This window comes from Camelina sativa, chromosome 17, assembly GCF_030686135.1.
Source record: "Camelina sativa cultivar CO46 ecotype springtype chromosome 17, ASM3068613v1".
In the NCBI taxonomy this organism is placed as follows: domain Eukaryota; kingdom Viridiplantae; phylum Streptophyta; class Magnoliopsida; order Brassicales; family Brassicaceae; genus Camelina; species Camelina sativa.
The window spans coordinates 39,995,615-40,011,048 of NC_141896.1; the positions used below are offsets into that span (position 1 = coordinate 39,995,615).

Sequence of the window (15,434 nt, forward strand, 5' to 3'; positions counted from 1 at the left end):
TTTTTTTTTTTTTTTTTTGGCACAATATGAATTTGAAAAAGGGAAAAGCACATATAATAAAAGAATTCGTGAAGTTTTTATAAAAGGGAAAAAAGCTTAAAAATACTTCATCTATTTTTTATTTGAAAGTTTAATACCTCGTCTTTTTTGGTTGGAAGAAAAATACCTCATTTAATTAAAACGTGTGATTTAATACTTAAACTAATAAATTTTGTTAGTTTCATACTTACGATTTTTTGACAAAAATAAAATTCCGTTTTCACCCGTAGTATATCAATTAATAATTAATTTTAAATGACATAGTATTAATTTATGGACAATTCTTAGATTCACCCCCACTTAATTAAGAAAACAAATTATTAATTAAAGAAACAAAATCTATATATCATTCAATTTTAAAGTTATTAATTCTAAACATTATATTATAGTTTTAAATTATAATATGTAAATCTAAATTACTTTTTTATAAATCCAAACCGACATATAATTTTGTTTAATTATGTAATTTAAACCTTAATCATTTTTAATAAACCCAGATTGAAATACAATTTTGTTTAATTGTAAAATCTAAACCCTAACCACTTTTTTATAAACCCAAACCGACATATAATTTTTTTATTTTAAAATCTAAACTCTAACCACTCTTTTATAAATCCAAACCGACATATAAATTTGTTTGATTGTAAAATCTAAACCCTAAACCACTCTTTGTATATCTAAACCGACATATAATTTTGTTTAATTATAAAATCTAAATCCTAACCACTGTTTTGTAAACCCAAACCGACATATAATTTTGTTTAATTGTAAAATCTAAACCCTAATCACTCTTTTGTAAACCCAAGAATTTTTCTTAATTTATAGGCTTATTTGAATTAAAATTAAATTAATTTAATATTTCCTTTTATTAATTTTAATTCAAATAAAATTATAAATTAATACCATGTCATTTAAAATTAATTATTAATTGATATACCAAGGGTAAAAACGGAATTTTACTTTTGTAAAAAAATCGTAAGTATGAAACTAACAAAATTTATTAATTTGAGTATTAAATCGCATGTTTTAATTAAATGAGGTATTTTTCTTCCAACCAAAAAAGACGAGGTATTAAACTTCTAAATAAAAAATAGATGTATTTTTAAGCTTTTTTTTCTTTTATAATAGAAGGAAGCATTATATAACTGTGACGTGTCGTTTTTAGTAACAGAAACGGGACGCAGTTGCATAGCCAAAATAGTAAACGAGACTAAGTTCTTTTTGGGAGGATGAGGCAGAGTGCAAAACGATGGCAGCCACAACAATCTCGCCGGCGATTAGGAAGCAAATGAGCAGCGTTGCCGTCGCAATGAAGGTGGCCATTATCGGCGGCGGAAGTGGGGTTTTTTTCTCAATTTCATTCTTAGATTTTCAATTATAGGTTTCTCATTCGTGAAAATAAAGTTTTCAATATATCGGAGCAGTTTCGGGAGCCGTGTGCGCATCGACTCTGGCAAGGAATGGCGTCTCCGTCACAATCTTCGACTCGGGTCGTGGACCTGGTGGACGTATGTCTCAAAGAAGGTTCCTTTTTTTGTCCCTCTTCCCTAATTATACTTTTGCTAGCCCAGAGGGATTTTGTCTATTTGTGGAAAGTGTTGAGCTTTTTGAATCATGTGCAGAGAGATTGGAGAAGATGGGAAGGAGTTGATGTTCGATCATGGAGCTCCATTTTTCTGTGTGAGCAACTCTGATGCATTGGCTCTTGTTCACGAGTGGGAGTCCAGAGGTTTTGTTTCTGAATGGAAACAAGTTTTTGGGAGTTTCGATTGCGCATCCAACAAGTTTCTTGGCTTCCAACAGGTCTTTAAAACATCTCTCTTTCTGCTATCAAGTGTTATTACCTTGTTGCTGCCTCATTCTGCGTTTGTAAGATACTCGATACTAGGATTGATTGATTGATTGATCCCCAAGTAGTCAATAATTTATCCATCTTGGAGCTTGATGCTTTTCTTGTTTAAATGTGTCTACTCTCTAGGAAGGGAATGCAAAGAAGTATGTGGGTGTTCCTGGCATGAACTCTATATCTAAGGCCTTGTGTCAAGAATCTGGTACTTTATTTAAAATATTTATGTAGTCGAGAGATTTAACTCAAACTTCTGAAACATCAGTCTCTGTAATCAACATTGTGTAGGTGTTAAAAGTATGTTTGGAACTGGTATTGCCAAGCTGGAATGGTTGGAAGAAGAGATACCGTGGTTGTTGACAGATTCAAAAGGTGAAAACGTGGGTTGTTTCGATGGAATCGTTGCGTCAGATAAAAACATTGTTTCTCCAAGATTCACTGAAGTAACCGGACTCCCACCGCCACTGGGTAAGACTTGCATGAATTCAGTTCTCCTACAGTTGCCGTTTCAGTGTTATATCACATTTATCTCTATCCACTTTTATTTGTTTTCCTAACACAGACTTAAGTCTAGTCCCGGAGTTGGCACCTAAACTACAACTTATTCCTGTTTTACCATGCTTCTCTCTTATGCTAGCTTTCAAGGAGCCATTGTCTTTGGTAATAATTTTTTTTCTTTTCCAGTCTGTAATCAATCTGCTAGCCAAAGTATATGGGTTCATCTACAAAATTTTGCGGTAACAGTAATCTAGTGAAAGCCTTGCTGATTTCTATCGTTTTCCATTTCTATGATTCTTGAATCAGATACCAGTTAAAGGCTTATCTTTCAAGAATTCTGAGATTTTGAGCTGGGCTCACTGTGATAGCACTAAGCTAGGACGGTCTACTGATAGGTATATCACTTCACTTACCAAAATAAAAAAGTGTAAAATCATATTTTGAGTTGATTCTTTCCAAAAAAAAAAATTCTGAGAGAGAGATTGATCCGACCAAGTACAGTATATGAGCAGTTGCGATCACTATATATGGGGTAAGATTGCTTCAGTGTTCTAAACTCTTTGGGTTCTGATCTTGACTTTTTAGTGAAAGATGGATACTGCATTCAACTCCAGACTATGCCAATGGTGTTATTGCCAGGACCGGCCTCCAAAAGCTATCGAATGAAACACTAAACAAAATAGCAGAAGAGATGTTCAAAGAGTTTCATAGCTCTGGCCTCGTTAGTTCTCTCCCCTTTTTCATGAAAGCCCACAGATGGTAAGCATCCGGACTCTTAGTCTTTCTTTCTCTAATCGCTTGTCATCGTAATGATCTGTTGTCTCCAGGGGAAGTGCGTTTCCAGCCAAAAGCATAGCCGTAGAGGAGAGGTGCCTCTGGGATAGAAACAGGAATTTAGCAATTTGTGGAGATTTCTGTGTCAGCCCAAATGTCGAAGGTGCCATACTCAGTGGCTTAGCTGCAGCGTCAAAGATTTTGCAGACTTCCAGCTGATAGGTACCATATGCCCAATAGTACTAAACAGAGTTATATATACATTCCACTAAAATCATGTAAAGTAACCACGACATTCTTCCTCGTGAACTCTATTTGCCGATGAAACAGATACATATCAGAATATCATGTGATATTCCTAAACTATTACTTTATTTCTTGAGAAATTACAGCAAGTGTGGTTCTATCTGTGAAAGTGAGCAACTTAAATATCTTGACAGTTTCTGCTAAGTTGATGTACAAACCTGACAGTGCCTTTGCCTTGATCGTAGACACAAATGGAACTAGGATGAAATATATATATATATATATATATGAATGTATAGCGTCTTAAGTGGTATTTTACATGAATCTACTGGGTACAAGAGTGAGGAAATGTTTTTACAATCAGATACGCACACATGATTTCCCCACCGAAGAATTGTTCCAATCATGGATATCAATATAGCAATAATAACTCTCGTTACACTATCAGCAATTCCAAGCAGTGCTTGGAATACCAATGTCGGTCAAGAGGCTCTCCGAGCTACCTTCTCCATAATTCTGTGAATCTTTAGCCGCGAGGCTTCCATCGATCTTAGTGAGCTGACTGAGAAGAGCTCTGAGAACCATCTGATCTGACGAACAGAAGGAGTCGAGGCCTGTGAGCGTAGCTGGGGCTGAACCACAGGTAAACAAGGGGTTAGGGTTCTTGCAAGGAGTCTTGAGTTCAGAGACTGAGTTGGTTAGGTTTAAGGTTTGGTTCTGTGACAAATTGGAGAAGCAGGGTACGTGCTCATTGGTGATGAAATGCTGATCATCACTGAGATAAGAGGAGGGTTCTTGGTCAAAGTTGATGTAAGGATCCATCAAAGGAGGAAGAGATGCAGAGGCTGTCTCAACAAAACAGCTTCCCGTGGTGTCTCTGCAGATAACTCCTTCGGTATTCTTATGGAACACTCTACACAAGACCCAGTCTTCCTGTTTCCCTCAACAACACATGGAGAACACTATATTAATGAGTCTTTACTCGGGAAGTGATAAAACGATGATCAAGAAGAAATGGAATAAACTGGGGGTATACCTTTGGAGAAGTCAGAGAATGATCGGGAGGCTGATAAGATCCTTGGAGACGAAACTCGTGCATGACCCAATCAGTTTTACGACCTCGAGGAGCTCGGCCTTGGTAAAACACCAATGTCTTCCTCATCCCAACAAGCTTACCTTTTCTTAGAATGGCTCTGTCTTTGCCTGTAGCTTTCCAGTATCCAGTGGCCGTAGCTCGGTTTGTTCTCAGCCCGGTCGCGTATTTACGATCTCTTTGGCTATAGAAATACCAATCCTTCCCTCCCACGCATGCCATTTCTGACCATTTGTAAAAATCATACACAACCATTTTAGTTACAATATTATCTAAAAACATTATAGGATATAAAAATATAGGATATATAAATTCAATAGTATTATTATCAAGCAGTTGAAGGGTCAATTTTAAATTATAGGATATATAAATTCAATAGTATTATTATCAAGCAGTTGAAGGGTCAATTTTATCTTTTGATTTGAAAAACTATAAAAATATCACAGGACCCATTTAGAGGCGTAAGCAAAGGAGAGAATAACAAAGAATACTAATTATGATCAAACCGAACGCATTTTACTTTTTTTTGCAACTTGCAAAATGTGTCACTCAAAGTGCTACTATTCTAATAAACCTACAAAAAAAAAACAAAAAAACAAATTGAGAAATTGACTTTTTCGTCTCTTTGTCCTAATCTTATTTTATTTTATCCAAAAAAAAAATTCTTGAAAAGAGAGGATAACGCCAAGAGTGTCAACTTCTCATAAATAATTTTATATGTCTCTCGAAATTTCAAAATTATTACGTAATATATACGTACTTTTTTTTTCTACAACTTATAAAGTTATCGACCAATATTGTGATATGTTTAAATAAGGATTGAATGGAGTATATATATTAGACTACATTGTATAGAATGAAAGTAAAAGAAATGAGGTGACATCATCTTAAAGTGGTTTAGACGAACGATATTGATCCAACTTTTTTCTTCAAATTTTGTTTCTATGAAAACCACGAAGACAAAAGAAGAGCATATCTCATATGTCATATATATTATTATGAATTTATGAGGACATAATTTTATAAAACCAACCATATATTTTTTAAAAAAAAAAAAAAAAAAAATCAGATTAATAAAGATTGATATCAAGAATGAATGAAATTAAGAAGACGACGTACTAGGGATGTCCCAAGGCTCACACTTGTTGAGATCGACTTGGATCAAGACGAGAGGTGGTTTATGATTACTGTGATGGAGCGATCGTCTCATCAGGTAATCGCAGACAAGCTCATCGTCCTTTGGGTGAAATCTGAATCCCGGCGGTAACTTTGCTTCCACCATGCTTATACTACTTATCTTCATCTCTTCTTCCGTCTCCATAGAACCTCTCTCTCTCTCTCTCTCTCTTGATTTTTTTTATTAGGTTTTAGTATATGATTAGAGGATCGTGATTAAGAAGAAAAGAAAGAGGATAAAGAGGGAGAGAGAAGAATAATTATTGGGATCATTTGGGTGGTGTCCGAGGAGGAAGACCCGTGGGTTTAAGTAGTAATTTTGCGCACCCGGCCATGCCGTCAACTTCTATACTATTTTAATTACTCTAAACATATGTTTGTATATGTTTCCATTTCAAATCAATTAGTATTTATTACGTACTCTCTCTATTGTAAAATAATCATTTCAAAGCATATTTTTGCCTAGACAAACAATAAGGACATAAAAGTTGATATTCTCTGTCATTTTTATACTATTGTTTTTTGAAAGAAAAAAAAATCATAAGAGGGGATAATGAAAAAAGTCTAGGGTTAGTAACTTAGTTGTTTGCCTTGAGAATTATTATGTCAAGATATTTTCCTCAAATATATTAGATGATGATAAGTAGAAATATAATTTATTTGTTAAATAATGGTTGTGATTGGTAACCACTTTACAAAGCGGTACAAAGCTGTACAAAAATACAGTTTTAAAGTTTACCAATCATAAAAACTTTACCAAAAACTTTATTAAAAGCTTTACTCTCAACTTTTTGTACAGTTTTCACTTAAAGTTTTTTCTTACAGCTTTGCACTATTCATTAAAAGCTTACAGTTTAAGCTTACAACTTTTTTGTACAGCTTTGACTACGTTACCAATCAGACCCAATATAAGACAATAACATACGTATACTATAAATCATGGATGCACAACTACAACTACAATAATAGTATACATGAACTTGCAAGTAAAAAAAAAAACTGTAAGATTATTATATGAATTTTCAGAATTCTCATCAGGTTATAAGAAAAATAAAATAAATGGTTTAATTAGTAAATTGGTTTAAGACCTTTAATAATGCATTATGTTCTGTATACATAAACAGTGTGAAGGCTGCCATGAAACAGGAGACAACAATTAAAGAATGCATTTGATTCATTTCTTATTTACGATAAATGGTTTAGTTATTTGGAAATAGTTTATACTATATGAAACACATGTCAGTTTTTTCTGATTATTATTTTTTCCCTTGGTCATATGAAAATGGTATCGCATTGTAATCTCCGTCTTTAATACGCCAATTGTATAATCATTTTGTCGTAGTCATAGACACATTTGCTTCGTTTTAAAAACAACATAGTAATCCGATCGAGTAAATCAAATGAATTATTCGTGTGAACAGCTGGATCTTGAAAGGCCCAAAGACGTGGACCATTCATCTTGCCCTATTGCTAAATTCCACAATTTATATTTTTAATAAAATCGGTGAATAGATTAATTTATTAGCCAATGGTCATTACATGGATTTTAGAGATATAAACACTCAAAAACTTGCCCTTTAATTGTGGATATGTCTATTTCATATCATAGCTGGGCCACGTATATAAACAAAAGCAGTGTCATTTTCGCCATTACCTCAGATTATCATATGTTTTACATGCTAGTAGTCGTTTAATAACAAGGAAGACTATATAAGAACAACGATATTGTAAATACAAAATGAAAACAATGAATGAAGAGGAAGAAGAAGAATAAGCTGGTCCATATAGAGAGATGTAAGATTCAATGAAAGCGTGGTGAAGGTATTGGGTTCGATGTTGTCGTTAGTGACCTTGGAGAAGTGGGAAGTGATGGCCACAACAACAACTAACGAAACCCTTTGTAGTTGACTTGGTCAAACTTCGATTCATTCTAATTTACCTTTTGATCTTTGGATAGAGACAAAACCTAGTTTGAGTTCCTACTTCCTATTTAACTTTCAATGTACTTTGGGTCGGGAGTTATAGTTCCTCTCTATTCGATTGGATAGAACTAAAGTTTTTTTGGATTATGTGCGGTATTGTGTATTCCATTAATTGTGATAACAATATTGTATGTTTTAGCCCATGCATACGAATTATTGTTTTTTATACGACTTTCCGGCTGAGGGATATATCTCTAAGTTTAAACTCTCACGGGGTCTTTTAAAACCTAAATGTTTCGTTATAGATATCAAAAGGGTTACTATAATGGTAGACAATACTAAAAAGTATATTCGAATTTGATTTCAAAAAATAAGAGAAAATAACATCTTATTAGGTGAAGCATCATTCAACTATACATATTTTAAAATGTACTTATATTTTTTGTGATTGGAATGATTTCGAATGATTTTTTAATTGATTTTGTATGTCCATGATTATTTTTTTTGGATCCAGACAAAATTTTCGACCAGTGGGTGAGATATTAGATTTTATGTTAGATCTCAAGTCACTTCCGATATTTTCTTGGCATAAATTTCATTTACTCAATCGATGAATAGTAATATCAAATAAACTCCCAAAGGCACAACCTTATAATAATTGATATATTTGAATACATAGTGATGATGTGATTTTCTTTTCTTTCTTTATAAAAAAAAATAAAAATAAAATAAAGTTGTATCGTTGGTATGGTTACTCTCACTAAACTAGTATGGTACGTACAAAATGGTATCATCGTCTATATATGTATATCCTTATCTCTAATATTTTTTTTTGGAAAAAGGTCTTTTTGTGTCATTACTCGAATTCATACCTTTTTTTCAGCAACATTATAATTACATTAGTATACCCTTTCAGCAACATTATAATCCTGGTCTTCACAATCCATGAACCATCGATCTCGTAGACGTTGTTGATGAGATCAAACCAGGTTAGGTAGTCCCTCAGAAGTGAATAAACTTTGTATCATGGAAGATACAAACGTACGTGTGGGGATAGAGGACATTGATATTGCATCTTTCAATGGATAAAAAGACGATCAAGTTAGTATATATGAATGTGATTTTGAGCGTACACTACAAGAAAATAATTGTATTAAGACGAAATATTTAGTCACAATACAAAGTATTTAGTCATAATATAAACATTGTTACGAATTTGTGACGATTTTTGAATGGTTGCAATACAATGGTCACAAATTTTTATTTGTAACAAAAACGTCACAAGAGTTGCAACGAATATATTAGTAACCATTTTGTCATCAATAACTACGACACCAAAAAGTAACAAAACTGTCTTAATTACAGACTAACAAAACGTCTTTAAATCGTCACAATTCGTGTTTAAAATAACGTTTTAATTATGTATCTTATTGTTACGAAACTATAGTCTCAAATGGCCACAAATGATAATTAGAAATTTGTCGCAAAGTTTTAACAAATACTCAAAAATCATGATATTTTGTGACTATCATAATGTCCAATTTTATCATTAGAAGTTGTTTTCAAATGGTGTTAATAATAAAAATTCATTGCATATGATAAAAATTATAACAAAAAAATCAATCTCAAAACAATATTATTTTTTAAATTTATTATCATACAAATTTTTTATAATCATAAACATTAGGTATACATTATAAGCTATCTTTATTCTTACAAAAAAAAAAAATCACAAATTCGTCCAGATGAACATATTCGATGATAACTTCCATGTTATAACTCCTATGGAAACGATTTCAGGCTTTCTGGAAAGGTAAGACTCAGATCTTTCCAACGCTTGGTAGATCAGCTTCTGGTTCAATTTGTAGCAGTGGGAAACGATTTCACAAGATGACTGATGTTAATTCGCGAATCTGCGCAGAATAGGTTTGAGAAAACATGTATAACTTTTAATTTACAAAAGGGGTTACAAAATCCTTTGGGGAAAACTTACATCTATGGGTTGGAAAATTGCTCACCAAAATTCGTCCATAAAAGAGTCCGTTTACCCCTTATTTTCTACCATCTCCTAGAGCATATAAGATCTGTCCTTAATCTTAATTGTGGCACCTTGTTCTCTTTCTCTCAAATGGTTCACTCTCTCTCTCTCTCTAGGTTATGGAGGCACGAAATTATAAAAAATAAAACCCTAATCATCTCTTAAATAAGTCTTGTTAAATTAGGGTTAGAGACTTGGCTTAATGGGCTTTGTATAAATGACATAACAATTTATACTATTTTATGACTAAAGTTTACTCATTTTTATGTCACAAACTGTGACTTGCATATCTTTTATAAGTTCATAACTAATTTGCAACAACATATTGGTCACAATGTAATCATAAGAGTGACGATTAATATTATCTTAGCATATTCGTCACTAATTGTGACAAACTTTTGTTACTGAGTTTTTTCGTCATAATATAGTGACGAAAATACTATGAATTTGTTACAAATAAACTTAGTCATAATATCGTATTTAAAGTGTCACAAATTTGTGACGGAAATTTTTTGTTTCAAAAATACGTCTCAATAAACTTATTTTCTTGTAGTGGTAAAGGAGAGATATATAACCAAGTGAGTTTATAATATGCGCGCGGTTGTTTAATTATGTGTTTTTGGTGAGTCTTGACTCTTGAAATATGTATGCCATACAAGATACCCTGGTAACAACAATTAGAAGCAACAATCATATAGTATGTTTTATATATTGAGTCGATGGTTCATTGTTGGTTTCATTAATTATTTTGACATCATTACCATTCTAAGAAATTTAAATAAACTAAAATAATTATTTTTCTCGTTTGAAAATAGAAATTTCCTTTGTATTTAAATAGTAGAACTTTATGCCATACTATTAATATTTGTCCTGAATCAAAGCATGCAGATGCAGGAAGTGTTTTTTTTTTTTTTTTGGTAGAAAGAAAACAAAAATGCTTATGCATGAATACACGAAACGTGTGCTTATTATGATCATGCTCAATTATTGGTTGGTAGGTGACCATAATGAGAAAGAACAATTTCACATAATAACAAAACAAACAAATTTTTTTTTTTTGATTAAATGCTCACACGAACCAGATCTCAAAATTTCACAATAGTATTATTTACCACCCTCTCAATCACACAGACATAAATTGACAAAAAAAGTCATATACTAAAACATAATAATTGGGCCCATTAACATAGATAAACCCGGCCCAGTAAAAAGAACCGACCCGAATTGGTTACAGTAAATGAAAACAAGTGTGTGGTACGGTGTACCTGAGCCTGAGCCTGAGCCTGAGCTGTGTAGTAAGTATATAAATAGTGATTGTCTCTGTCACTCCCACTTCTCTCCAAACCAAAACCCTCCTTATTAACTACATACATACTTTGCTTTGCTCCCGGCAAATGCCCCAAAGCTCTAATTAAATTAATGGCTTCCGCTTGCGTTAAAAGTGCCGGTGTTTCGCCGGAAAAGTTCTCTGCGTTCGGATGGACTAGCCCTCGACTGTCTTTGACCCGAGAAGACAACAACAGACGCCCTTCTTCCTCCGTCGTCGGCAAGCAGCAACAACCTGATCCGTTACCGGAGAACCAAGATCCAGTTGTGGATTTTGAGTTTTGTCTCGAAGATCCGGTGACAATGCTCTCCGCCGACGAGCTCTTCTCCGACGGAAAGCTCGTACCTTTGAAGTTCTCTGGTGTCCCCAAGAGTACCACCGAACCAAGAGGATCACCGGAGGTTCTGAAATCTTGCCGGAGACTTGAGATGGAGATCTCTGACCTCTTCTCCCCTAAAGCCCCTCGTTGTACTACTCGTTGGAGAGAGCTTTTAGGTCTCAAGAGACTTGTCAACAACGCCAAGCCACAAGAATCTCCTAAACCCACTTCTTCTTCTTCTCCTCCCTCAAACCCCAAAACGTCGTCGTTTAAGCAATGTCTTCACCGGGGATCTAAATCCTCCGCCTCCACCGCCGCCGCCGCGACGTCGCCGCTGCTAAAAGAATCAGATATCTCAGAATCAATCTCAATCGCCTCCTCACGTCTCTCACTCTCCTCATCGTCTTCCTCTGGCCACGAGATCGATGACCTTCCAAGACTCTCGCTTGACCTAGACAAACCAAGTCCTAACCCGATCGCTCCGTCGCGGACTCATCTACGAAACTCTAACCAACCGAGAATCAGGTTAGCTAAACCGAGACGGCATCATCCAACGTCGAATCCTTCCGCTGACGGATCATCTTCAGCATCGGCGAACATTGAATCTCGGGGACTCACTGTGACGGCGGATAGTCCGAGACTTAACGCCTCGGGTAAAATAGTGTTTCATGGACTCGAAAGAAGCTCGAGTAGTCCCGGGAGCTTCACCGGCGGACCTAGGATGAAGCAGCACCATGGCATGCCGAGATCGTACTCTGCTAATGTCAGAATCACGCCGGTTCTTAATGTTCCGGTTTGTTCTCTGAAATCAGGGCTTTTCTTTGGTCAGCTTTTCTCATCTTCGTCATCTTCTTCGTCTTCTTCTCTGTCTCCGGGGAACAAATCGCAAGTACAGAGCAACGGCAAAAACCGGTCCAATCGAACCAGGCTTGAACCGAAATTCGAACAATTAGAGAAGTAAACCGGGTTAAGTCAGCTGGTAAACCGTTATGACTTTTGTTTAGGCAGACGGAGTTAGAGGGGGAATCTTAACGCTTTAGTTTTTGCGGGTTGTTTTGTAAACTTCAGTTTAATTTGGGGGCATAATATGTAAATACGGTTTAACAATTTATTTTCTCGGTTTATCGCGTAAATCATGAAGTATTTTTCATAAACCACATCGATTTGAGTTTTTTAACTCGGAAAGACCAAACAAAGCAATAACAAATATTTTTAATTTCTCTGTTAAACGATAAATTCGATGAATATTTTTCTAAAGAAAATTCTGACCAAAAAGTATGATGTGCTTGCCATGTTCGGAGATTGCTTCAAAAGATTTTTTTGTATGTTTAAAAATAGTTTTTGACAGAATAATAACCTAAAGATGATAAATGATTAACTAACTACATAAAGAGAAATTGTAATTACTGTTTAGGGGAGAAGTTCCTACTTCAATTATTAGAGTTACTTTTCTTCTTAATAATGAGTTTGCAATCTCAATGAAGATCCAAATTGCAAATCCTTCTCAGTTAATAGCATTGTTCAGTTTTTGACATCAATGTAGTGTATATTAATATAAAAACGACAACTTTATGCGAGTTTAATTTGAAAGATACAAATCCTAGCTACTAGTAAACTTTTTTTAACTAAGAAAGACAGCTTTTAATTTGGTTTAAAGCAAAAAGTAGAGATAATTAGTACAACTTGAAATTTGCATGTGTCCATAGTTAGTAGATTAGTGAGGATAGACTGAAATAGGTCGGTGGACCAAATCAAAGAGGATCTTCGATATGTCTTCACAAAACATAATTAAGTAGACTCTTATCTTTTATGAAATCGAGTAATCAAATTATTTAGACAGCTCCATGTTTTTTTTTTTTTTTTTTTTGGTAACACTAACAACCCATTTTAAAACTTGTTTATCAAACCCCAAAAGAAAATGTTGAAGTTTAGTTGAAACCTCTCAGTAATATCAAGTTCTTCTGTAGTCAATTTTGTCTGGATTATGTTTAAAATAAACAATGAAAATATAATGTGGATTGAAGATTTCAAGGGACTGAAGAGACAACTAAGGTAGTAGTATAATATAAGTAAGTAATTAAGGGACAGATCTGAGATTATTGATGAATAAAAACACTGTTAAGGGTCAAAGCCTGAAGAGAGCTGTCACTCGTAGTAGCTTAGCTTAGCTGCAGCTATGAAAAAATCGGTAAATAAAAAAAGTTAGCTCCGTCGTCAAAATAATTTATTCCTTAAGAAAAAAGACCACGATCGATATATTTTAAATTGAAAATAAATAAAGTTGCTCGTGATTATGGAACATCGCTTCATAAATCCCAGCCGTTGGATTCATTCTCTCCCAATCGATCCACAACAAGAGGACAAGAATAATTCATGCAAATAATACACTCACTACACATTATATGCATCTGTAAAGTAGCATTGCACTTTAAATTCTTAGAAATTATTCTGGAAAAAATAAATTTTTCTGAGTATATATATATATATATAGAGAGAGAGAGTTATCATATCATACACAGACAATCACTTCATTTTGTCATACTTTACTTCAGTGATTGAGAGAAGTAGCCGTTAGGTCAAATAATAGGATCTATCAATATCAATTTATAAACGACATAACACAATCAATCTAAGCCTATAAACTATTTATTGCTGCCTTTAAATAAACAAACAATCTACTATAACTATTTAATACTTGTGAAAAAATCCAAAAATACGTTCTTTCTTTTGGCCATTTAATTCCTCTAGTTATTAAATTTCCTAAAAAATACCTAGTTTAATTTATGTTGTTTTTAAAAACCTTTATCTTATTAATATTAGTAGATCCATACACGAGTTTTAACCATGGTTAAAATTTAACATCCACATACTTAATTAAAGAGATCTAATGACATTGTTGCCCTTCTTCTTCTTCACAAATCGACAACCTGTTTGAGAGAGATAGAACCCTAAAATTTCAAAAAGCGATTTTTCTATGATAAGGATCAATCAACATATTTTTAGCCTCATCTCCTCCAATGTAGACGAAAGATCCATCCTTCAACAAGACATCTCCTCTAAAGTGAATATTGAGTTTAATTTTCTCGAAACCACTGAAAATAAACCAAAAAAATTGTTGATTAGACATCGAAATACCATCCCCAACCCAAAAAACTTGATCTAAACTACAAAAAATACAAAATCGGGACCCAAATGAATATATCTCCAACCCAGATAAATCGCCATCTCTAAATTGCGAACCCTAAATCGCAAACCATAAATCGCAAACCATACATCTAGCAATTGAAATGAACGATCGTTTAGTTAATACCCAGAAATCGGGACCCAGTTGAATACAGAAATTGCGACCCAGAAATTGTGAACCCTAATTCCTGAAACCTAAAAATTAAAATTGAAATTAACAACGGTTTCATACCTCATCTCTCAGTCGATTCTTGCAACGAACACACCACACAATCAGATGGCAACTATCATTGCAATCAATGGAATTCGGGATTCGAAGTTTCAGAAGAAAAATCGCTTTTTGAAAATTTAGGGTTCTATCTTTCTCAAACAGGTTGTCGATTTATGAAGAAGAAGAAGGACAACAATGTCATTAGATCTCTTTAATTAAACACGTGGGTGTTAAATTTTAACTTTGGTTAAGACTCGTGTATGAATATACCAATATTAATAAGATGAAGGTTTTTAAAAACAACAAAAATTAAACCAGGTATGTTTTGGAAAATTTAATAACTTGAAAAATTAAACAGCAAAAAAAAATTAGATGGCGTATTTTTCGGGTTTTTTCCCTTTAATACTTGTACATGGAGTTTTTTTTAATTTTTTACCGGACTACTAAATCCAAATTGGAACGCACTTTAATAGAGTCGAATACATTGTCCTAAATCATTAAATACCTAGTGTACATTTCATCCACCAATGTTACATTATGTAAAAAATAGAAACTGATAATGAATTGGTAATTAAAAAAAAAAAGAGAAAAAAAAGAGTAAAGGTAGAGAGAGTGGTGAAATGAATGAGAGAACGTGATAGTTCCCAGTGTTGTGCCCTCTGTAAAGATTCTCTCTCTACCAATTGGTTCTCTCACTCTGCCCTTTTTGCATCTGTCTTTTTTTTTTCTTTCTTACTACTAATAAACAGTGTCACGACAAAT

General features: G+C 33.8%; 3 protein-coding genes across 4 annotated transcripts; 2 read left to right on the forward strand and 1 right to left on the reverse strand.

The window, feature by feature from the left end:
* Positions 1 to 1,188: 1,188 nt before the first annotated feature.
* Positions 1,189 to 3,565, forward strand: LOC104758891 (uncharacterized). Of its 2 annotated transcripts, XM_010481858.2 has the most exons (9): positions 1,189 to 1,376; positions 1,464 to 1,563; positions 1,662 to 1,842; positions 2,018 to 2,090; positions 2,174 to 2,353; positions 2,448 to 2,545; positions 2,690 to 2,778; positions 2,969 to 3,142; positions 3,211 to 3,565. In XM_010481858.2, exons 1-9 carry the CDS (start codon positions 1,289 to 1,291, stop codon positions 3,374 to 3,376), a joined length of 1,149 nt encoding a protein of 382 aa, XP_010480160.1. In that variant the 5' UTR covers positions 1,189 to 1,288; the 3' UTR covers positions 3,377 to 3,565. The 2 variants fall into 2 exon arrangements, with proteins under 2 accessions (XP_010480160.1, XP_087352155.1); XM_087496029.1 differs by lacking the exon at positions 3,211 to 3,565 and having other exon boundaries at positions 1,209 to 1,376; positions 2,969 to 3,146.
* Positions 3,566 to 3,661: 96 nt separating this feature from the next.
* On the reverse strand, positions 3,662 to 6,137 carry LOC104758892 (NAC domain-containing protein 21/22). Its single transcript, XM_010481859.3, has 3 exons — positions 5,616 to 6,137; positions 4,440 to 4,720; positions 3,662 to 4,336 (listed from the first exon to the last, which is right to left on the reverse strand). The coding sequence occupies exons 1-3, from the start codon at positions 5,815 to 5,817 to the stop codon at positions 3,848 to 3,850; spliced, it is 972 nt and encodes a 323-aa protein (XP_010480161.1). The 5' UTR covers positions 5,818 to 6,137; the 3' UTR covers positions 3,662 to 3,847.
* A 4,588-nt stretch (positions 6,138 to 10,725) lies between these two features.
* On the forward strand, positions 10,726 to 12,432 carry LOC104758893 (uncharacterized). The gene has a single exon (XM_010481860.3). It carries the CDS (start codon positions 11,052 to 11,054, stop codon positions 12,237 to 12,239), a length of 1,188 nt encoding a protein of 395 aa, XP_010480162.1. The 5' UTR covers positions 10,726 to 11,051; the 3' UTR covers positions 12,240 to 12,432.
* Positions 12,433 to 15,434: the final 3,002 nt, after the last annotated feature.